The sequence below is a fragment of the Leucoraja erinacea genome, chromosome 2 (genome assembly GCF_028641065.1).
Source record: "Leucoraja erinacea ecotype New England chromosome 2, Leri_hhj_1, whole genome shotgun sequence".
NCBI lineage: Eukaryota > Metazoa > Chordata > Chondrichthyes > Rajiformes > Rajidae > Leucoraja > Leucoraja erinaceus.
This window is the reverse complement of record NC_073378.1, coordinates 103,527,953-103,551,754: the sequence shown is the minus strand read 5'-3', so window position 1 is coordinate 103,551,754 and position 23,802 is coordinate 103,527,953. Positions and strand designations below refer to the sequence as shown.

Below are 23,802 nucleotides of genomic sequence, written 5' to 3'. Positions count from 1 at the left end.
TAGCCAGAAAAAGCAGCCTATCAGAGGACTGGGAGAAATTCAGAGTCCAGCAGAGGAGGACAAACAGCTTAATTAGGAAAGGGAAAATAGATTATGAAAGAAAACTGGCAGGGAACATAAAAACTGACTGTAAAAGCTTTTATAGATATGTGAAGAGAAAAAGATTAGTTAAAACAAATGTGGGTCCCTTGCAGTCAGAAACAGGAGAATTGATCATGGGGAACAAGGACATGGCAGGCCAATGGAATAACTACTTTGGTTCTGTCTTCACTAAGGAAGACATAAATAATTTTCCGGAAATAGCAGGGGACCGGGGGTCAAATGAGATGGAGGAGCTGAGTGAAATCCAGGTTAGTCGGGAGGTGGTGTTAGGTAAATTGAATGGATTAAAGGCCGATAAATCCCCAGGGCCAGATAGGCTGCATCCCAGAGTACTTAAGGAAGTAGCTCCAGAAATAGTGGATGCATTAGTGATAATTTTTCAAAACACTTTAGATTCTGGAGTAGTTCCTGTGGATTGGAGGGTTTCAAACGTAACCCCATTTTCTAAAAAGGGAGGGAGAAAGAAAATGGGGAATTATATGCCAGTTAGTCTAACATCGGTCGTGAGGACAATGCCACAGTCAGTTATTAAAGATGGGATAGCAGCATATTTGGAATGCGGTGAAATCATTGGACAAAGTCAGCATGGATTTATGAAAGGTAAATAAAGTCTGGCGAGTCTTATAGAATTTTTCGAGGATGTAACTAGTAGAGTGGATAAGGGAGAACCAATGGATGTGTTATATCTGGTCTTTCAGAAGGCTTTCGACAAGGTCCCACATAAGAGATTAGTATTCAAACTTAAAACACATGGTATTGGGGTTCAGTATTGATGTGGATAGAGAACTGGCTGGCAGACAGGAAGCAAAGAGTAGGAGTAAACGGGTCCTTTTCAGAGTGGCAGGCAGTGACTAGTGGGGTACCGCAAGGCTCAGTGCTGGGACCCCAGCTATTTAAAATGTATATTAATGATTTGGATGAGGGAATTGAATGCAACATCTCCAGGTTTGCGGATGACATGAAGCTAGGGGGCAGTATTAGCTGTGAGGAGGATACAAGGTGACTTGGATAGGCTGGGTGAGTGGGCAAATGCATGGCAAATGCATTATAATGTGGATAAATGTGAGGTTATCCACATTTGTGGCAAGAACAGGAAAGTAGACCATTATCTGAATGGCGGCCGATTAGGAAAAGGGGAGATGCAACGAGACCTGGGAGTCATGGTACACCAGTCATTGAAAGTAGGCATGCAGGTGCAGCAGACAGTGAAGAAAGCGAATGGTACGTCAGCATTCATAGCAAAAGGATTTGAGTATAGGAGCAGGGAGGTTCTACTGCAGTTGTACAGGGCCTTGGTGAGACCACACCTGGAGTATTGCGTACAGTTTTGGTCTCCTAATCTTAGGAAATACATTCTTACCATAGAGGGAGTACAGAGAAGTTTCACCAGACTGATTCCTGGGATGTCAGGACTTTCATATGAAGAAAGACTGGATAGACTCGGCTTGTAATCGCTAGAATTTGAGGGGGGATCTTATAGAAAATTACAAAATTCTTAAGGGGTTGGACAGGCTAGATGCAGGAAAATTGTTCCTGATGTTGGGTAAGTCCAGAACAAGGGGTCACAGTATGAAGATAAGGGGGAAGTCTTTTAGGACCGAGATGAGAAAAGAAAAATTCACACAGAGAGTGGTGAATCTGTGGAATTCTCTGCCACAGAGGGTGGTTGAGGCCAGTTCATTGGCTATATTTAAGAAGGTGTTAGATGTGGCCCTTGTGGTCAAAGGGATCAGGGGGTATGGAGAGAAGGCAGGTACAGGATACTGAGTTGGATGATCAGCCATGATCATATTGAATGGCAGTGCAGGCTCGAAGGGCCGAATGGCCTACTCCTGCACCTATTTTCTATATTTCTATGTACAGGAGCCCACATCGAGAACAGTGGATGCAGTTCTTCTGTCTCACCTGGAAGGACTGCTACAGTCTGTGGATGGAGGTGAGGTGAGGTGTTGCATCTGCTATGGTTGCAGGGAAACTTACCTGGAGAGGGGGTAGTTTGAGTGGGAAGGAATGCATGAACCAAGGAGATTTGAGTGGGATGGGATGAGTGAATAATCCACTTTATCCTGCAATGGCTACAATGCCATTACCTTCCGTTCTATTTCCCACCAACAAAACTTAACAAATCTGTTTTGACAAAAATATATTCATTATATGTGTTAGATGTGGAAATATGAAATTATTGATTTTAGGAGGGAGGCTAATGTGATGGCCATTTAAGATAAGGTTCTGTTAATTCAGATTGAGATGAGGATCAAATTCGCCAATTGAAGACTGTGAATCTTTAGAATGATGCACCTCATGAAAACTGGACGTACAGGTGATGGACATATTCAAGACTAAGATTAATAAATGGGGGACTTAAAGGAATCAAGGAAAAATGCAGAAAAACAAAATGGATATTAGCAATTAAGGCATAATTTTATTGAATTTGGTAGAGGCTTTACGAGCAGTAAGACTTACTTTGGTCCTGTTTCCTAATTTATAAATACATTAATGTGAATTAAGACAGAGGGATGCAGATAGTTTAACCAATCTAAGGAAAAAGAAGATTTTCTTAAATTGATTCAATGAGGCTTTTTTTTTTAAAGCTAATGATATATTTGTTGTTGGATTCTAACCAAACAAGAAAACACTTATTCAGAAGAAAATTACATAAGTAAGATTAATTGGAAACTGATGTCACCAATCTTCAAACTGATCAGATAGCTTGGTGATCTAAGTTGTACCAACAACATCATATTGCTCTATATTCAATAATTACAGAAATATGTTATTAGGAAAATTGTTTATGTTCTAATATTTCAGAAATTAGCAATATGCAAAGAGTTTCTAGATCATTTTAATATGAGACTAAAGCAGCTCAGAAATGCTAAACTAAACTAAATGCTTCAGTATTTGTCTCATTCCATCGAAACCTAATTCAAACAACTTTGCATCTAAGTTATATAATCTTTCTTTCATATTGATGCAGACACAAATTTTGATTTAAAGTGACGTCCAATAATTTACCTCATGACACTAAAAATCAGAAGTGCACTCACCTTTTCTCCAAAAATTCCAGTCTCTCCTTTTAAGCCTCGTAGTCCCTGAACCAAAGAATAAATAAATTATAGTTTTATATATTTTTATAGGTTTTTATCAGGTTTTGAATTTTAAATACGGAGCCACATATTCTAATCATCGAAAATTAACTTAAGGACAAATCTAGTAACATTAAATGCAGCAGAAACAAAATTGCTGGAGAAATTCAGTGGGTCGGGCTGTGAAGGGAAATGGACAAATTATGTTTTGGGTTGGTACCTTTCTTCAAGGAATAATGGAGATACAGCTGACAGCTCTCACAAAGAGGTGAGAGGAATGGATGAGGAGAGAGCTGGGAAGTAATATTAGATTAGATATTAGATTAGATAGCCTTTATTGTCATTCAGACCGAAGTCTGAACAAAATTGCAGCAGTCATACATATAATACAATAAAAACAACAATAAACACATATTAACATATTAACATCCACTACAGTGAGTCCACCCAGCATCTCCTCACTGTGATGGAGGCAAAAGTTATGCGGATCCAGGTAAGGAGGGATTCATTTACAAATGAGTCATATGGGAGAGAGAAGGGCAGAGATAGTAACCAAAGTTGGAGGTCACAAGTAAAGCCAAAGGGCTATGGATGGTTGAATCTGACAAGAAAGGAAGATGTGAGTGAAATGCAGAACAAAGGGAGAGATGCTGCTAGATGGAAATCGGGGAGGTGGGGAGAGGGGGGGGGAGAGAAAAGGGTAGAGGACTGGGAGGAGCAGAGGCAAGTGATGAGCAGAAGACAAAAATGAAGAGGAGGCCAAGAACTGGGTGATGGGGGAGCAAAGCTAGGGAAAAGAAAGGTGTCCATGATAGGACCCGAGTAGATCAGAAGGATGAAGATGGGTGGTTGACCTGAAACTGGTGAATTCAACTTTCATGCCACTTTAACTCCCTTTTCCCATTCCCATAATCTGTGTTCTCAGCCTCCTCCATTGCCAGAGTGGAGCCACTCTAAAAGTGGCAGAATACCACCTCACATTCCACTGAGGCAGCCCACAGCACAAATACATGAATATTGAATTCTCCAATTTTAGGTAAACCCCACCTTCCTCTCCCACCTTCTCTCTCCTTCTGGGCTACCCAGGTCCTCTCACCCATACCTTTCTTTCCATTCCCTCCCGTTGTGCCCCATCACCTTGTTCTCCTCTCCTTCTGCACCTCTTGCTTCTGCTCATCACCCATCCCTGCCCCTAGTGGGTCCCCCATTCAGCAACCCCCTTTCTCATCTACCCTCAATCCCACCCTCTGGTTCTACATTTCACTCCTCACTTTCCTTTTAAAAAAAAATCTGATTCCACCATTTTCAGCCCTTTCAATTCTCCACTTATCACCATGGTTACTATCTTAATAAATAAATAATAATAATCTTATTTATATAGCACATTTTTAGTCAACTTGCATTGACCCCAAAGTGCTTCACATAATTACATTACATTTACACACAGGCAAAGGTGGGTGAAGTGTCTTGCCCCAAGGACACAACGACAGTATGCACTCCAAGCGGGATTCGAACCGGCTACCTTCCGGTCGCCAGCCGAACACTTAGCCCATTGCGCCATCTGTCGTCCCACGAAAACTGGACTCTGTCGACTCACCCGACTCTCTCCCAATTGACATCTGCCGATCACTCCCTCCAAACATGGATCCATCTATTACTTGCCAGCTCTTGCCCCACCTGTTATAACCCTTCTATTCCAGGCTTGAATATCACAAAAATCAAACAAGTTGCTTTGAAAACAGGTACCATGATGCACTTTTTGAATATTTATTTGATCGTCGGATCTAGAAAGGAAATTTGTGTGGTTCCAATTGAAATCATCTTGCCAAGAAAGGTTCCATGGAAGGTTCATAGTGAGGTCCCCAGTGAACTGCCACACGACATAATTTCAAACACAGAATATCAGATCCAATTTCTCATAAAATGTAACAGAACTGATGTACTTATTATTTTCCTAATTCTCGTGAGTAGTAGTTAAGCCTGTGACCGCTATCAGTTCTGTTTGCACTGAATGTTTAATGGATTTATCTGGATTTCCTATTCCATCAACACACAAATTTGGGGAATTTCAATGTGAGTAGTAAGCAGAATTAGCATGAGCACATCTCTGAAATATAACATTCTTCTTGAATTTTCCTTTCAGTTGATTGAAATGACCATAATTCATCTTTTGAAGACATTGAGAGAAAGGGAAACATATTATTAAGATCTTAACCTATATATCTCTATAAGAAATAATTGATTTATCTCTCATTAAAAGTTTTCACGTTTAGAAAAGTGTACTTTTGCCTTGGTGATAATCCAAAAATACTAGAATTTAGACAGAAACAACTCTTACTAGCCATTATTTTAAAATTAATAATATAATTAAATGTGCTACATATTATGTAATAAAATATTTTTCAGTACCTGTACCCCTTTTTCACCAGGACTGCCATCTTGACCTTGATCTCCTCTTCTTCCCTATTAATATCCAAATATTAGTATAATATTTACCAAGCAAAAGTATTACACCATCTATAATACTCTACATAGAAAAATTACATTTTCTTTCAGTGGCAAAAAAATAAGTTTCCTTTTACATTCTTTAAAAGCAATTTATTCCGATCTTGCTGGCAATTTGTTGTGAAATGTCAAAGTCCTAAACCTTTATTGGAAAACTAGCTGCAGAATTTCTTCTGGTTTTAAAATTTTCCAATATTTTTGCCTCTTGAATGAAAGCAGAAAGCTCATTGGCCCCTGGATTCATTAACATTTCGAAATTTAAGATTATATAATCTGAAAGACCTTCCTCATCCAAGCCAACCTTATGATCGTCTGATTTGGTGATTCTAGAATATAATTCATGTGGAAATTCAGATTTACAGTAGGTTCAAATACAACAGTCAGAAAATCTAGACCCAATAAAAAAACATTTTGTATGATTTTTGATTATATGTACACTATGGATGTTCTATTTGGTTTTAATTAACTAAACACATCTTAATGGTTTTATTGAGAAAATTATTTAAATATTACAATCAATCTGTGGGATCTCCAGGTAAATGAGGCACCCACTAACACCAGAAAAGAGACTCATGGATTTATGCAGTTCATGATCTTATTACGTTATTGGGATTCTGACTTTCACCCTTAGATAAATGTGAGGCTGAGAGAAGCAGGACTGCTTTCTGGGTTCTCACAGAAAACTGCATTCCCATTGCCAGATAACTTACATTGCACTACACTGGATGAAGAATGATTTGTAAATAAATGTTGTGAAAAAGAAACCAAACAATAATGCCAACAAGCATTTCTCCGCATCACACAGCATACTGACATAGTCAGATATCGAGTCTTAAAATACCTTATACTTTATCAATTCAATATCACACTCACAGGAAGTTGTCCACATTAAACTCAAGATGCTTGGGAGCACCAGACTTTGTGTTTTATACTGTTTAGTCTTACAGTATGTTTGAATCCAATGGAGCTGAGACCACAGATACTTTTGCTTCTAAATGCAACTAAATCCAATTTGCATTGACCTAAGAATGGAAGTATAAATGCCCTTTTATTTTGCACAAGCCCATCAATTTCTTAAAACTCTTTTCTCCTGAGTATGCACAGTAGACCTGCTTCATCTATTTAATCACAAAGTCCAGATACAGATAAATGATCGAACACCAACACTTGGGTCTCATGTTATTTTGATATTTTACGTTTTCTTATGTTATTTTGTTCAGGCAGAATATCCACCCATATTTCTCATTATCTGTCGGTCAGAAAAAAAGATTTAATTCCAACATCAATCAGCACCTGTTCTAGCACTCTGCATCAGAAAATAGTAAATTTAATACATATGTCTTGTTAATACTTACAGGAGCTCCATCTTTTCCTCTTTCCCCCTTTTCACAGGTGCATGGCTTAGGTTTTGGACACTATATACATAAAAATATTACATGTATCTTTGGTATCTTAATTCATGATTTAAAGCATTAGCATTTGAAAAACCATTTAATGAGTATATTCATGCACCTATACTGTATACAGCACAATGGTAAAACAGATTTAAAAAAACTTACCGACTCTTTGGTAACTTTCAGCTAAAGTAAAAAAGAAAACAAAATATTTCATTGTTTGCTGTATGCACAGTATTTTACTTAAGTTTTAATTGCTAAAGATTCAGATCTTTTCATAGCTTTAAATTACACTAGACTAAATGGGACCCATTGGGTCCCAGCATCACACAGGAGGGCTGGTCATCCAACGCAATATTTCCACCTCTCCACCAATTCTAATGTTGGTGGCCAGTTGGGGGGGGGGGGGGGCACTTTCTGGAGTGCTAGTATGAACCATTTTAGAACCAATAGACATTTTTTGCAAGCTTTAGAACCAATAGAGACACTTTTTCCAAGCTTTAGAACCAATAGACATTTTTTGCAAGCTTTAGAACCAATAGACACTTTTTTGCAAGCTTTCGAACCAATAGACATTTTTTGCAAGCTTTAGAACCAATAGAGACATTTTTTGCAAGCTTTAGAACCAATAGACATTTTTTGCAAGCTTTAGAACCAATAGACATTTTTTTGCAAGCTTTAGAACCAATAGAGACATTTTTTGGCAAAGCTTTAGAACCAATAGACATTTCTTGCAAGCTTTAGAACCAATAGAGACACTTTTTGCAAGCTTTAGAACCAATAGACATTTTTGGAAGCTTTAGAACCAATAGACACTTTTTTTCAAGCTTTAGAACCAATAGACATATTCTGCAAGCATTTTAGAACCACTAAGGGCACTTACATTTGAGTAGACATGTGTTCAGTGTTATTCACAGCTCAGAGAAACGTGACCCTCTGCCTTCCTCCATCTTGAAGAGACTGTGTGGCACACCACTTCCTGGTTTTATAGTCCCTCCCCCCTGCCGCCAGCGGGGGCAGCATCGAGAATGGGGAATTTTGTAAAAACATTAATATCTCTGTCATTTTTAATCAACGGGAAAGATCCTCGGCACACATGCGGCGGAGGGGGGCTCTGAGCAAAGTGGCCAAAAATGACGGCCGTAGGTGGCGGCGTTCTCTCGGAAATTGCAGCACAGATGGCCAAAACCGGTCAAGAACAGACTTTTAGTAATATAGATAACACATGCCAGTTTTATATTTGTAATCAAATTTGTCTAATGTTCTGCAAATGGTAGGAATGTGTCTTTAAATTATGCCATGAATAAAACCAATAGGTTACATTAAAAGAGGACAAGTAATCCAAGCAAGCGACAAAACAGTTATGTAAAATAATATTTGCATAGAAAACCAGCTCCGTATCAACTGCATGAAAAGAAGGATAACTAACTTATTAGTGTGGGCATCTAGTCTTCTGAGTGTCGGATGAACTGTGTTAAAATAAAAGGAATTAAGAAGTCATGCCCTACATGCAAAGCATTATTGCAAACAGCATTATTGGTACAAATATGGGACATAAAATTGAGAATCAACTTAAATGAGCAATGGATGAAAAGTTAAATGCAGCAAAACAAATAAAAGTGTAAACATCCAGCAAGGCAAACAATACTTAAAAAAGTAAAGGAAAGTTAGCACCACAATTCACAAATTTGCTATCACACTGAGAAAAGAACATGGGGTACATATACACACCCTTCAAAACATCTTCACATTGAGACAGGTAAAGGTATAAATATTCATCCTTGGTTGCTAGTTACTCATCTGCAATGTTAATCTGCCTTTTGTTTTACATGCTTACATATTTACTACATTTTCTCCATAATATTTTAATTTTTAAGTGTTGATGGATACTGATATGAAGATGCAAGCAAATGAATTCTTACAATTCAATTCCAAACTGAAGGATAAATAATTCTGAGTAGCATTCAACTTACCACTTCATGGAGTAAATTCCTGGTAAGGTTGGTATCTCTTAAGCTATGAACAAATTGTGATGACGGAAGACTTGCCACAGCTGACAGGTCAGAAGATATATGTGGAGGCCCAAGACAAAACAAGAATATTCCATATTCTTTTGCATGAGTTGCCACATTTTGAAGGTTTGGATTGCGGGGATGATCTACTCCATCTGTCATTAATATGACAATTTTTACACTGTTCTGTCTTGCCTCAGCCTGGAAGAGCTGAGTGGCATTGCCTATAGCATATGAAGTGTAGGTGCCATGGCCAATGTGATCCATGGATTGTACACGATTCTTGAATTGATCGAATCCTTGCCAGTCTCGGAAGGTGTGGTCCATCTTGACTGAACTACTGTACTGTAAAACAGCCATTCTCCAAAACAGATTCAATTTTTTTGACTGCTCAGACAGCAAAGCCCTTTCAGTGAATTCAATTACAAATTGCTTCTCTTGGTCAAATAAAGTATCTTTGGTACTTTCAGAGCTATCCAAAATGAAAGCAACTTCTACAATGCAGGCGGCATCTGAAAACAAAAATGTTATCTCATGAGTGCATTTTGTGGTTGCTATGTATTATAGTTAAGAATGAAAGAGAAAAAAATTTTTTTTTTTCAGAATATGCAATTATCAAAGCACTCCTGTTGTCCCATTTTCTCAAAAAATTAAAACTATTTTCATCCTATGAAACTCAATCACAGAATCTGAAGATTTGTCTGACCCAATTATTTAACAAATGTGACATCATAGGTATAAAGACTGCAGCTATAGAATACTAGAATAGAAGCTATAGAACATCTTATCATATCATATATCTATCTATCTATATATTGTGTGTGTGTGTGTGTGTGTGTGTGTGTGTGTGTGTGTGTGTGTGTGTGTGTGTGTGTGTGTGTGTGTGTGTCAGATTCCATTTTCAGATTAGATTTTATGATTATAATTTTGGCCTTTGATTCCTTGGTCCGCCAAAACCACACGCAGAAACTCAGAGATTTTTTCCATTTCGGTAGAGATTTCACTTTTACATTCGCAAATCCACTCTTCATTAAATTTTGTCATTGTTATGTACACATTTTTAATAAAATCCTTCCCCCCCACCCCCAAATTTCAAAATGTTAAAAAAAAATCAACCAGCTCTCACCAATAGAATGTTGGTGAACGTTCCATTGTGTGATGTCACAATGCCCAATGCTCATATATGTCCAATCGGAATGCATTCATTTAATATGCCTTTGCTCCAGCCCCAGCCCCGCCCCTCCCCCCCCGCCTGATGTCACAGCACGTTCCATTGTGTGATGTCATAATGCCATCCCTCACAGATGTCCAATCGGAATGGATCTCATTTACATATGCCTCAGCCCCAGCCCCCGCCCCCCCCCCCCAGCCTTGTTTGAAGCACGTGATCACGTCCCCCAATCCCTCTCTAGTCCCCCCTCCATCCCCCTCTCCCTCCCTCCCTCCACCCCCCTCCCCCATCACCCCCCCATCTTCCCTCTCTCCCCTCTCTCCCTCCCCCTCTCCCACTCTTCCTTCCCCCCTCCCTCCACACTCTTCCCCTCCTCCCCTCTCTCCTCCCTCCCCCTCCCCTCCTCCCCTCTCCCTCCCCCCCTCTTCTCTCTCCTCCCCTCCCCCCTCCCTCTCCCCTCTCTCCTCCCCTCCCTTTCCTCCTCTCCCTTTCCTCTCCTCCTCCTCCCCCTCCCCTCCCTCCTCCCCCTCCCCTCCTCTCCTCCCTCTCTCCCCCCTCTCCCCTCCCCTCTCTCCCCCCCCTCTCCCCCTTCCCCTCCCTCCCCCCCTCCCCTCTCCCCTCCCCTTTCTCTCCCCCCTTCTCCTCCCCTCTCTTCCCTTCCACTCCCCCTCTCCCTCTCCGTTCCTCTCTCCCCCCTCTCCTCTCTCCCCCTCCCCTCCTCTCCCCCTCCCTCTCCCTCCTCTCCCCTCTCCCTCCCCTCTCCCTCCCCTCTCTCCCCCTCCTCTCTCTCTCCCCCTTTCCTCACCTCTCCACCTCTCTCTCCCCCCCTTTCCTCCTCTCTCCCCCTCTCTCTCTCCTCCTCTCCCTCTCTCCCTCTCCCCTCTCCCCCCCCTCCTCCCCCTCCCTCCCCCCCTCTCCTCCCTCCCTCCCTCCCCCTCTCCTCGCCCTCCCTCCTCCTCCCTCGTCCTCCCTCTTTCTCCTCTCTCTCCCTCCCTCCTCCTCTCTCCCACTCCCACCTCCTCTCCTACCTCCTCCCCCCCTCCCCTCCTCTCCTCTCCTCCTCCCACCTCCTCTCTCTCCCTCCCTCCTCTCTCCTTCCCCCTCTCCCCTCCTCTCTCTCTCCTCTCCCTCCTCCCCTCTCCCCCCCCTCTCCTCCCCCCTCCCCTCCCTCCTCTCTCCTCCCCTCTCTTCTCCTCTCCCCCTCTCCTCTCCCCTCCTCCCCTCCCTCCTCTCCTCCCCCTCCCCCTCCCTCTCCTCCTCCCCTCCCCTCTCCCCCTTTCTCCCTCTCTCCTCTCCTCTCCCTCCTCCTCTCTACTCCTCCCTCCTCCCTCCCCTCTTTCCTTCCCTCCCTCTCTCCTCTCCTCTCCCCTTTCCCCTCTCCCTCCTCCTCTCTCCTCCATCCTCTCCTCTCTCCCCTCCCTCTCCCACCCCCCTCCTCTCTCTCTCCTCCCCCTCTCCCTCTCCCTCTCCTCCCCTCCCCCCCTCTCCTCCTCTCCTCTCTCTCTCTCCCCCCTCTATCCCTCTCTTCTCCTCTCTCCCCTCCCTCCCCCTCCTCCTCCCCCTCTCCTCTCCCAGCCTTCTCCCCCCTTCCCTCCTCTTCCCCTCTCCTCCTCCCCCCCTCTCCACCTCCTCTCCCTTCCTCTCTCCTCCCCTCCCTCCCTTCTTCTCTCCTCCCTCCCCCTCTCCCTTCTCTCTCCTCCCTCTCCCCCTCCTCCTCCCTATCTCCTCTATTCTCCCTCTCTCCCTCCCCCCTCTCTTCCCTCCTCCCTCCCTCCCCTCCTCCCTCTCTCCTCCCTCCTCCTCTTTTCTTCCTCTTCATCTCCCCCCTCCTCTTCCCTCCTCTCCCTCTCCCCCTCCTCTCCTCTCCCTCTTCTCTCTCCTCCTCCCCCTCTCCTCCTCCCTCTCTCTCTCTCCTTCTCCCTCTCCTCTCTTCCCTCCTTCTTCTCCTTCCCTCTCTCCTCCCCTCTCTCCCCTTCCCCCCTCTCCTCCTCCCACTCTCACCTCTCGCCCTCTCCTCTCCCCCCTCCTCTCCCCTCTCTCTCCCCTCCTCTCCCTCCTCTCCTCTCCTTCCCCTCCTCCTCCTCCTCCTCTTCTCCTCTCTCTCTCTCTCCCCCCTCCTCTCCTCCCCTCCCCTCTCCTCCTCATCTCCCCTCTCCTCTCTTTTTCCTTCCCTCCCCCTCCTCTCCTCTCCCCTCCTCCTCCTCCTCTCTCTCCCTCTCCCCCCCCCCTCCTCCTCCTTCTCTCCCCCCCTCCCCTCCCTCCTCCCCCTCTCCCCCTCCCTCCCCTCCCTCCCTCTTTCTCTCCCCTCCTTCCCCTCTCCCCCTCTCCCTCCCCTCCTCCTCCTCCTCCTCCCCTCTCTCCAGCTCCCCCCCCTCTCCCCTCCCTCTCCTTCTCTCTCTCCCTCCCTCTTCTCCCTCCCCTCCCTCTCCTCTCCTTTTCCCCTTTCTCTTATCTCCCCTCTCTCTCTTTCCCACATCCCTGCCCTCATTTCTCTCTCTCCCCTTCCTCTCCCTCCACCCCCTCCTCTCCTCCCCCTCCTCTCTTTTCTCTCATTCTCCCCCTCCTCCCTCTCCCTCTCCCCTCCTCTCCTCTCCCCCCTCTTTCTTCTCCTTCCTCTTCTCCTCCTCCCCCCCCTTCTTCCCCCTCCGTTCTCTCCTCCACTCTCCCTCCCTCCCCTCCTCTCTTCTCCTCCCTCCTCTTATTCCCTCACCTCCCCCTCTCTCCTCCCTTCTCTCTCCCCCCCCTTCCCCTCTCTCTCTTCCTCTTCTCCCCTCCTCTCCTCTTCCCCCTCCTCCCCTCCCTCCTCCCCCCTCTCCCCCCCCCTCCCCTCCTTCCCTTCTCTTTCCCTTCTCCTCTCCCCTCCTCCTGTTTCATCCCCCTCCCTCCCCTTTCTCTTCTCCTCCATCCTCCTTCTCTCCCTCCCTCTCTTCCTCTCTCCCCTCCCCCCTCTCCTCTCCTCTCCCCCCTCCCTTCCCCTTTTCCCCTCTCCCTCCCTCTCTCTTTTCCCTCCTGCCTCCCCTCTCTCCTCTTCATTCCCCCTCCCCTCCTCTTCTCTTCAAGGGTCCCCATGTCCCTCTCTTCCCTTCCTTCTCTCAGAAACCTTCTCCCTTGCCTCTTCTCCTCCACCTCTCCCCTTCTCTCGCTCCTCCTCTCCTCGGGGGCTCTCTCTCCCTCAATCTCTCTCCTGGAGTCTCCCAGTTCCTCTCTCTCCGTCCCTCTCATTCCTCTCTCTCTCTCTCCCTCCCCTCTCCCCGCTCTCTCTCTCTTCTCTCTCTCTCCCCTCTCTCTCTCTCTCCCCCTTCTCTCTCCCCTCACTCCTCCCTCTCCCCCTTCCCTGTCACTCTCCCCATCCACCACTTCCCCCCTCCCCTCTCCCCCTCAGGACTGTGAGTTGGGTGGCGACAAAATTACTGTGAGGGGGGAAGGAGAGGGGGGGTAACGTAACCCGTGATTGGCTTCGATCCAGACCCGGGGGGGGGGGGGGGGGGGCGGCGGCGGCTGGGCCACATAACTTGCAGTTCGTGGCTACGGGTTCAAAACTCTGCGCAGCTTGCCGCCAGGAGCAAAGGCATTGTGACATCATCAGCTCGCTTCAGTAGATAAATTTCAAAAATATGTCAAATTGGTGAACAATTTTAGTAAAAAACATAGGAAATAATGAAGTTCAGATGAGGGGATTTTTGAAATCATGAGGTAAATCTCAACCGGAATATGTAAAAATGTCCGTTACTGCATCGGGTTTTCGAGGAGATGTGAATCACATGAGTGAAAAGACACACACACACACACACACACACACACACACACACACACACACACACACACACACACACACACCCACACCCAAGATCAGAGTTTTATAAGTTACTGGACTAAGTGGTACCCGTTGGGTCCCATGTTCACAGGGAAGGGCTGGTTCCCCAACACAATATTCCACCTCTACACCAATTACAATATTGGTGACCATTGGGAGGGGGGAGGGTGGGGGGGCTTTCTGGAGCACTAGTATGGGTGTTGTGGGCTGAAGGGACTCATTTCCAGAGGGCTAGTATGGACATTGTTGGCCAAATGGATTCTTGGGTTGGCAGCTCAGTCACTCAAGCCTGATGTGCTGGCAGCTCACTCACGACTGGTGGGCTGGCAGTTGACTCACGGCTATTCCTTGAAATTCCATTTCAAGCAGGGTGCAAGGCCACCAAATTCAAGTGCAGTTTCTTACCACTTCAAGCAGGGTGCAGGGCCACCAAACTCAAGTGCCGTTTCATGCCATTTCAAGCAGGGTGCAGGGCCACCAAATTCAAGTGCAGTTTCATACCACTTCAAGCAGGGTGCAAGACAACCAAATTCAAGTGCAGTGCAGATGACACAAAGCTGGGGGGCAGTGTTAGCTGTGAGGAGGATGCTAGGAGGCTGCAAGGTGACTTGGATAGGTTGGGTGAGTGGGCAAATGCATGTCAGATGCAGTATAATGTGGATAAATGTGAGGTTATCCACTTTGGTGCAAGAACAGGAAAGTAGATTATTATCTGAATGGTGGCCGATTAGGAAAAGGGGAGATGCAACGAGACCTGGGTGTCGTGGTACACCAGTCATTGAAAGAAGGCATGCAGGTGCAGCAGGTAGTGAAGAAAGCGAATGGTATGTTAGCATTCATAGCAAAAGGATTTGAGTATAGGAGCAGGGAGGTTCTATTGCAGTTGTACAGGGTCTTGGTGAGACCACACCTGGAGTATTGTGTACAGTTTTGGTCTGCTAATCTGAGGAAAGACATTCTTGCCATAGAGGGAGTACAGAGAAGGTTCAGATAAACCTCAGATAAAGTGGAAATCTTTTAGGACCGAGATGAGAAAAACAATTTTCACACAGAGAGTGGTAAATCTCTGGAACTCTCTGCCACAGAAGGTAGTTGAGGCCAGTTCATTGGCTACAGTGGCTTGCAAAAGTATTCATACCCCTTGAACTTTTCCACATTTTGTCACGTTACAACCACAAACGTAAATGTATTTTTTTGGGATTTTATGTGATAGACCAACACAAAGTGGTGCATAATCGTGAAGTGGAAGGAAAATGTTACATGGTTCTCAAATTTTTTTACAAATAAAAAACTGAAAAGTGTGGCGTGCAAAAATATTCAGCCCCCCTGAGTCAATACTTTGTAGAACCACCTTTCGCTGCAATTACAGCTGCAAGTCTTTTGGGGTATGTCTCTACCAGCTTTGCACATCTAGAGACTGAAATTTTTGCCCATTCTTCTTTGCAAAATAGCTCAAGCTCAGTCAGATTGGATGGAGAACGTCTGTGAACAGCAATTTTCAAGTCTTGCCAGAGATTCTCAATTGGATTTAGGTCTGGACTTTGACTGGGCCATTCTAACACATGAATATGCTTTGATCTAAACCATTCCATTGTAGCTCTGGCTGTATGTTTAGGGTCGTTGTCCTGCTGGAAGGTGAACCTCCGCCCCAGTCTCAAGTCTTTTGCAGACTCTAACAGGTTTTCTTCCAAGATTGCCCTGTATTTGGCTCCATCCATCTTCCCATCAACTCTGACTAGCTTCCCTGTCCCTGCTGAAGAAAAGCATCCCCACAGCATGATGCTGCCACCACCATGTTTCACAGTGGGGATGGTGTGTTCAGGGTGATGTGCAGTGTTAGTTTTCCGCCACACATAGCGTTTTGCATTTAGGCCAAAAACTTCAATTTTGGTCTCATCTGACCAGAGCACCTTCCTCCACATGTTTGCTGTGTCCCCCACATGGCTTGTGGCAAACTGCAAACGGGACTTCTTATGGCTTTTTTTCAACAATGGCTTTCTTCTTGCCACTCTTCCATAAAGGCCTGATTTGTGGATTGCACGACTAATAGTTGTCCTGTGGACAGATTCTCCCACCTGAGCTGTGGATCTCTGCAGCTCCTCCATTTACTTGGCTGCTTCTCTGATCAATGCTCTCCTTGCCCGGCCTGTCAGTTTAGGTGGACGGCCATGTCTTGGTAGGTTTGTAGTTGTGCTATACCCTTTCCATTTTCAGATGATGGATTGAACAGTGCTCCGTGAGATGTTCAAAGCTTGGGATATTTTTTTATAATCTAACCCTGCTTCAAACTTCTCCACAACTTTATCCCTGACCTGTCTGGTGTGTTCCTTGGGCTTCATGATACTGTTTGTTCACTAATGTTCCCTAACAAACCTCTGAGGCCTTCACAGAACAGCTGTATTTATACTGAGATTAGATTACACACAAGTGGACTCTATTTACTAATTAGGTGACTTCTGAAGGCAATTGGTTGCACTGGATTTTATTTAGGGGTATCAGAGTAAAGGGGGCTGAATACTTTTGCACGCCACACTTTTCAGTTTTTTATTTATAAAAAAATTTGAAAACCATGTATCATTTTCGTTCCACTTCACAATTATGTGCCACTTTGTGTTGGTCTATCACATAAAATCCCAATAAAATACATTTACGTTTGTGGTTGTAACGTGACAAAATATGGAAAAGTTCAAGGGGTATGAAAACTTTTGCAAGCCACTGTAGCCAATGAACTGGCCTCAACTACTTTCTGTGGCAGAGAGTTCCAGAGATTTACCACTCTCTGTGTGAAAATTGTTTTTCTCATCTCGGTCCTAAAAGATTTCCCCTTTATCCTTAAACTGTGACCCCTTGTCCTGGACTTCCCCAACATCGGGAACAATCTTCCTGCATCTAGCCTGTCCAACCCTTTAAGAATTTTGTTAGTTTCTATAAGATCCCCCCTCAATCTTCTAAATTCTAGCAAGTAGAAGCCGAATCTGTCCAGTCTTTCTTCATATGAAAGTCCTGACATCCCAGGAATCAGTCTGGTGAACCTTCTCTGTACTTCCTCTATGGCAAGATTGTCTTTCCTCAGATTTGGAGACCAAAACTGTGCACAATACTCCAGGTGGGGTCTCACCAATACCCTGTACAATTGCAGTAGAACCTCCCTGCTCCTATACTCAAATCCTTATGCTTTGAATGCTAACATACCATTCTCTTTCTTCACTGCCTGCTGCACCTGCATGCCTACTTTCAATGACTGGTGTACCATGACACCCAGGTCTTGTTGCATCTCCCCTTTTCCTAATCGGCCACCATTTAGATAATAGTCTGCTTTCTTGTTTTTGCCACCAAAGTGGATAACCTCACATATATCCACATTATACTGCATCTGCCATGCATTTGCCCACTCACCCAGCCTATCCAAGTCACCTTGCAGCCTCCTAGCATCCTCCTCACAGATTTAGGTGATTTGGTGTATAGATGAATATCCTCGTGAACGTATACAGGTGTACAGCAGAGAGCATATTGACTGGTTGCATCATGGCCAGGTTTGGCAAATCGAATGCCCAGGAACAAAGGAGATTACATCTTTAGGAAGTGCTGCTTCAAAAAGGCAGCCAGTCATCAAATAGCCACGTTAGCCTGGCCACACTCTCATTTCACTCCTAGCATGTGAAGAAGGTATGGGAGTCTGGAAACCACGACCCCGGGATGAAAAACAGCTTCTTCCCAACAAACTGTGCTCCTGAACACTACAAAACACAAACTGAACTATAAACCATACACAAAGGACTTTGGGCTTTTTGCATTAGTATTGGGGTTATTAAATTATTGATTTTTTTTTTTGTTTAATATGTTATCAAAGAGTATTGTGTTTACATCCCTGCTATGCTGCTGCAATTAAGAATTTCGTTGTTCTGTTGCAATTCATATGACAATTAAACCCTCTTGACCCTTGATAGACACAACGTGCTGGAGTACCTCAGCGAGTCAGGCAACATCCCTGGAGAGAACGGATAGGTGACGTGAAGGGTCCCGACCACCTCTCGTTTGGCTCCAGAGATGATGCCTCACCCACTGAGTTACTCCAGCGCTTTGTGTGTATCTTTGGTTAAACCAACATGTGCAGTTCTTAGTTTTACTCTTGACTCATTTTATGCATTGTTAAATTATTATTATTATATTTTAGGGAATATCTTTGAACGGAAACTGGAGTAGAACTTTCCATTCCATGTTCACAAAGTCTCGTATTTCGTGTAGCCTTTTCAAACGTTTTTGCTTCTATGGCGGACACAGTCCATGTCGATTCATGTGATAACTTTTTTTTTTAATGTAGGATTAGTTTAACATATGTGCAAACTATCCACACATTCAATTAGATTTTTCATTTTAAACTGGTACATTTCGTTGAATTACGAAACGTTATTTGCATGAGAGGAATCATTTGTACCTGGACGCCTCTCGGGTACCTAGAAGATCACAATATTCATCACTACTGATGAAGTGAGTTGTGAAATGCGGTTACATCACTGTTCTAAAACAAATCTATGCTACACCGCTGCCCAGTGAGACTATCTCCAATCACATCTTCGCTTTAGAAAAGAAAGATAATAATAGTCAAGCGAATAGATGTGTAAATGTGGGCAATGTTACAGTACCTGGTGCTTGGTCGAGTTGTTGGACAATTGACGCGGGTAGTTTTCTCCCCTTCTTTCTCCCGACGTTACGGCTGCCAATTTCAGTTGGTGCCAAAGACACAAACACAAGAAGAAAAGCAATCATTCTCGTCAATTTAGTTGCCATATTCTCAGCCTCGGCACCTATGCCCATGAAAAAAAAGTAATAAAATGGATTAGACACAATTACATGGATAGGTGACGTTTCGGGTTCGGGACCCTTCCCCAATAGGAACTGCAGATGCTGGATTACAAAAAAAAGACACAAAGTGCTGGAGTGAATCAGTGGGTCAGGCAGCATCTCTGGAGAACATGGATGGGTGACGTTTCGCTACCTGACCTGATGAGTTATTCCGACACGTTGAGCCCTTTTTTTGAAACCAGCAATTGCAGACCCTCGTATCTACAAGCACAATTAATATGTTCCATTGATCGATTGGCATTGCCATTCTCCAAATATTACTAGGCTTTAAAAGACGGTCTTGTAAACAAGTTATACACAATTCTGTGTCTACTAAAGAAAAATAACATATGAAACTTAAATTAGCAATTAATTCGCTGTTTTCTTCCCTGAATAACAAATTATATAAGGACGTTTAAAGTTAAAATATACATCTTCTCTCAAGAAAATGAACCAACAAAGTTTACACGAAAGGATATACTAATAATGTAAATGAAACAAAGTTCAGTCCGAATCTTACTCAGTCTGAAATCGGGAGAGAAGTTGGAGCTCCCTTAGGCGCAAAACTCCATCCCGGAGCATTCGACAATTGTGAGAACTAACCCGCCCGAAGCGTTTGTGGTGAATTGAATCTTGTTATGTATATTACTAGTGGCCGCAAGGTGGTGGGAGGGAAATGTCTTCAAAGCTTGTCAAGTTAACAGGCATCAGTTTGTATTGAATTAATGTCTGTCCATTTTGTATTTAATTATCTATATTCAGCAAATACAAAAAAAATGTCAGAATGTCGTTTTGGTTTAAAACGCGCAGGGCACGGAAATGTTGAGTAAATGTATTTATATCCATGGAATGAAACATTCTAAGCAATTTGTTTGAAATAGCATAGTACGCCGTTTGGCTTCTTTTCGCATTCCCAGAACAACTGATTCCACTGGAAGTAACGCGAACTCATTACATTTTAGAATTGGGATCTTAGGCATTAATAAAACACAGATACTTGAAATTACATCTTTTTTTTAATGCTGGAACAACTCAGCAAAATCTCTGTGGAACGAGTTAACGTTTCAGTTTGAAAACCTTTCATCAGAATCAGACCCTTTGACATGAAACTAACGTTTTTCTTTGCAAGGCTTTTTCTATCTGTATTTCAGATTACAGGATTCTGCAATTATTTATTATCTTTCTTTTAATTCGCATTTCCTGACATGTTTTGATTTGTGTAGGAAGGAACTGCAATGCTGGTTTACACCGAAGATAGATACAACATTTCTGGGGTAACTCAGCGGGACAGGCAGCATCGCTGGATAGAAGGGATGGGGGACATTTCGGGGAACAAATGGGGAATAATTGTTTAGCAATACCATTAAAGTGGATGCTATGCCTTGGATAGTACCTGCTTATTAGGCATTGCTAGAGCTCCACCTAATCAGTTACATGGCAAGTATTCATACTTTCCTGACTGGTAGATAGTGGAAATGTTTTGGGTTCAGAAGGTGAATTGCTCACTGCAAGATATCCAGCAGGATTTTGTTCCCAAAATATTCATGTCAAGTTGAATGCTGGTTAGTGTTGGTGGGGGGATTCTACAACAGTAATCCCGTTGAATGTCAGAGGTAGCTGGTTGGGCCGTTTTGGAGGTTGTAGTTGCCTTACACTTTTACCATGTCAACTCACAAAGTGCCATGGCTCTCAGGTCTTGCTTTGAATTCCAAATGGAATTGAACATAGTGGAATCGGCAGCAAACATCTCCACATGAGTGGGTCCAGCACAATGCCACAGGAATGATTAACCCCCCAAAAACATTTTCCTTTATGCAAGGTGGGACTCAAGGTATTGGAGTGTTCCATATCAACATAGTGAAGGGGGAAAATGGGGTGTGGGGTGCAAAAGTGTGGGTGTTTGTAGGTTTGTTACCCAATATTGGATAATTCAATCTTCATACCATTAGTTTTAAGCTACCCATGCAGAATATGAGATGCTGTTCCTATATTTTGCATGTAACCTCACTGGCAATGGAGCTGGCCGAGGGCAGAAAGACCAATATAGGAATGAAAAGGGGAGTTAAAATGGTCAGCAATTTGGAGATTCTGAAGGCCTTGGCAGATCGAGTGCAAATGTTCAACAAATTGGTTGCCTGGTCCACACTTGGTCTTGCTGATGTAAAGGAAGCCAGATCAGGAGCACCAAATACATTAGATGAGGTGTACTTGAACCTTTGTTTCATCTAGAACAGATTGATATGAGGGAGGCGATATTACATCTGGTGTTACATCTCCTGCTGTTGCAAAGTCAAGTATGTAGGGAGAGATAAGGGTTTGGGTGGGAAGGGATGAGTGAACCAAAGAGTTGCAGAGGAAACCATCTCTGCAGTAACTAGAAAGGGGTGAGGATGGGAGGATGGGATTGGTGGTGAGATTATGTTGAATGTGGAAGAAATGTCAGATAATTATATTTTGATGCGAGGCTGGTGGGGTGAAAGTTAAGGGTTGGGGGGATAATCCTTGTTATGTCTGGGGGGAGGGAGAGCAAGAGCAGATCTACAGGACACAGAGCAGATGTGGGTGAGGGATCTATCTAAAAGAAGGGGGCAAATTACATTTAATTAAAAAAAGAGGATAGCTTGGATGTCCTGAAATAGAACGTTTCATCTTGGGAGCAGATGAGGCAGAGACAGAGAAATTAAGAGAAGGGATGGCATCTTTGCAAGAGGCAGGATGAGAGGGGGTTTAGTCCAGACTGTGGGAGTCCAGACTGTGGGAAGTAGTCGACAGTTGATAGTCTCTCCCATGTGATGGAAAGAAAGAGATCAAGGGGAGAGAGGTGTCAGAGAATATCCAAGTGAAATTGAGGTGAGAGTAGAAGTTAATGGTAAAGTTAATGAAATCACCGAGTTTCTGCATGGGTGCAGGAGACAGCTCCAAAGCAGTTATCTATGTAGCAGAGAAAGATTTCCGGGATAATACCAGTGTACATTTGGAACAAGGACTGTTTGGTGTAATGAAAAAAAGGCAGGCATAGTTAGGGCCCATGTGAGTGCCCATGGATACACCTTTAACTTGAAGTGGGAGGATTCAAAAGAGAAATTGTTGAGTGATCGGAAAAATTCCACAAGGGGGCGTAAATAAAAGGAAACCGATTGGGTTTCTGTTCAAGGAATATCTGGAGAGCCTTAAGACCTTCCTGGTGGGGAATGGAGGTGTAAAGAGTACCAGTGCCAAAGACTGCCTCTCCAGCTTGCTTGCATGACTACCGACCGGTGGCCCTCACCTCGGTGGTCATGAAATGCTTCGAGAGGCTGATCAAAACCACATCTGCACCTTTCTCCCTCTTACCGTGGACCTGCTGCAGTTTGCATACTGTCCGAACTGATCCACGGATGATGCAGTCTCCCAGGTTCTGCGCACCACTCTCTCTCACCTTGACAGCCAGAAGGGGGCTATGTGAGGATGCTGTTCATTGATTTCAGTTCAGCTTTCAATACCATAGTTCCCACCAGACTTGCTGAGAAACATAGACATAGAAACATAGAAACATAGAAAATAGGTGCAGGAGTAGGCCATTCAGCCCTTCGAGCCTGCACCGCCATTCAATATGATCATGGCTGACCATCCAACTCAGTATCCTGTACCTGCCTTCTCCCATACCCCCTGATACCTTTAGCCACAAGGGCCACATCCAACTCCCTCTTAAATATCGCTGCTGGAACTAGGACTGAACACCCCCCTGTGTGCCTGGGTCCTAGACTTTCTCACCGCCAGATCCCAGGTGGTCAAGATGGGGAGACGTACCTACAACCCCCTCACCATGAACACAGGATCCCCCCAGGGTTGCATCCTCAGCCCCCTACTGTACTCCCTGTACACACATGACTGTGTGGTCAGATTCAGCGCCAACTCCATCATCAAGTTTGCTGATGACACTGTGGTGGTGGGCCTGATCTCCGATAACAATGAGAAGGCCTACCGGGAGGAGGTGGCTGATCTGGCACTCTGGTGTCAGGACAACAGCCTCCTCTTGAATGTCACAAAAACTAAGGAGCTGATTGTGGACTTTAGAAGGGCTCAATATCCGAGGACGTACACACCACTGGGGATAAATGGGACTACTGTGGATAGGGTGAGCAGCTTTAAATACCTGGGAGTCAACATCACAGAGGATCAGATATGGACAACACACACTGCCGCACTGGTGAGTAAGGCAAGGCAGCGCCTTTACCACCTCAGGCAGCGGAGGAAATTCAGAGTCTCTCTGAGGATCCTTCAGTGCTTCTACTCTGGGGCTGTAGAAAGCATCTTGTCCGGCAACATCTCGATCTGGTTTGGGAACAGCTCTGCCCAGAACTGGAAGGCTCTGCAGAGAATAGTGCGTTCGGCCGAACGCACTATGGGAACTACACTCACCCCCCTGCAGGACCTATACACCAGGAGGTGCAGATCCAGAGCCAGCAACATTATGGGGGACCCCTACCACCCCAGCAATGGACTGTTCCAGCTGCTAAGGTCAGGCAAGCGCCTCCGCTGTCATGCTGTGAAAACAAAGAGGATGAGACGGAGTTTCTTCCCACAGGCCATTAGGACTGTAAACTCTTATTTCACCAGGACTAATTTATTGTTGTGTTCTGTCATTTATTTATTTTTTTCTAAAATGTAAATACTGGTTCTGTTCTATTCTGTTCTGTTGTTTTTGCACAATCCGCAGGCATTGCCACTTTCATTTCACTGCACATCTTGTATGTGTATGTGACAAATAAAGTTGATGTGACTTGACTGGATGTCTATGGTAAAGATGAGGCAATGGGGGCCTAGAAATGTAAAATTATTGAACGGTTGAAGGGCATGTGAGGTGGCTCGGATGTAGGTCAGAAGTGGCTGGATAATG

The 23,802-nt window shown here is 44.3% G+C and overlaps 1 protein-coding gene across 1 annotated transcript in view; it reads right to left on the bottom strand.

Annotated features, from left to right (window-relative positions):
* Nucleotides 1–19,967, bottom strand: part of col28a1a (collagen, type XXVIII, alpha 1a) — a 130,818-nt gene extending 110,851 nt beyond the window's left edge. The window contains exons 1-7 of the mRNA XM_055649902.1: nucleotides 19,444–19,967; nucleotides 18,725–18,886; nucleotides 9,058–9,608; nucleotides 7,250–7,270; nucleotides 7,046–7,105; nucleotides 5,595–5,648; nucleotides 3,147–3,191 (exon numbers count right to left, since the gene is read on the bottom strand). Of these exons, the coding sequence (XP_055505877.1) occupies nucleotides 3,147–3,191; nucleotides 5,595–5,648; nucleotides 7,046–7,105; nucleotides 7,250–7,270; nucleotides 9,058–9,608; nucleotides 18,725–18,869 (876 nt within the window). The 5' untranslated portion in view covers nucleotides 18,870–18,886; nucleotides 19,444–19,967. The remainder of the gene's footprint in view (nucleotides 1–3,146; nucleotides 3,192–5,594; nucleotides 5,649–7,045; nucleotides 7,106–7,249; nucleotides 7,271–9,057; nucleotides 9,609–18,724; nucleotides 18,887–19,443) is intronic.
* Nucleotides 19,968–23,802: the final 3,835 nt, after the last annotated feature.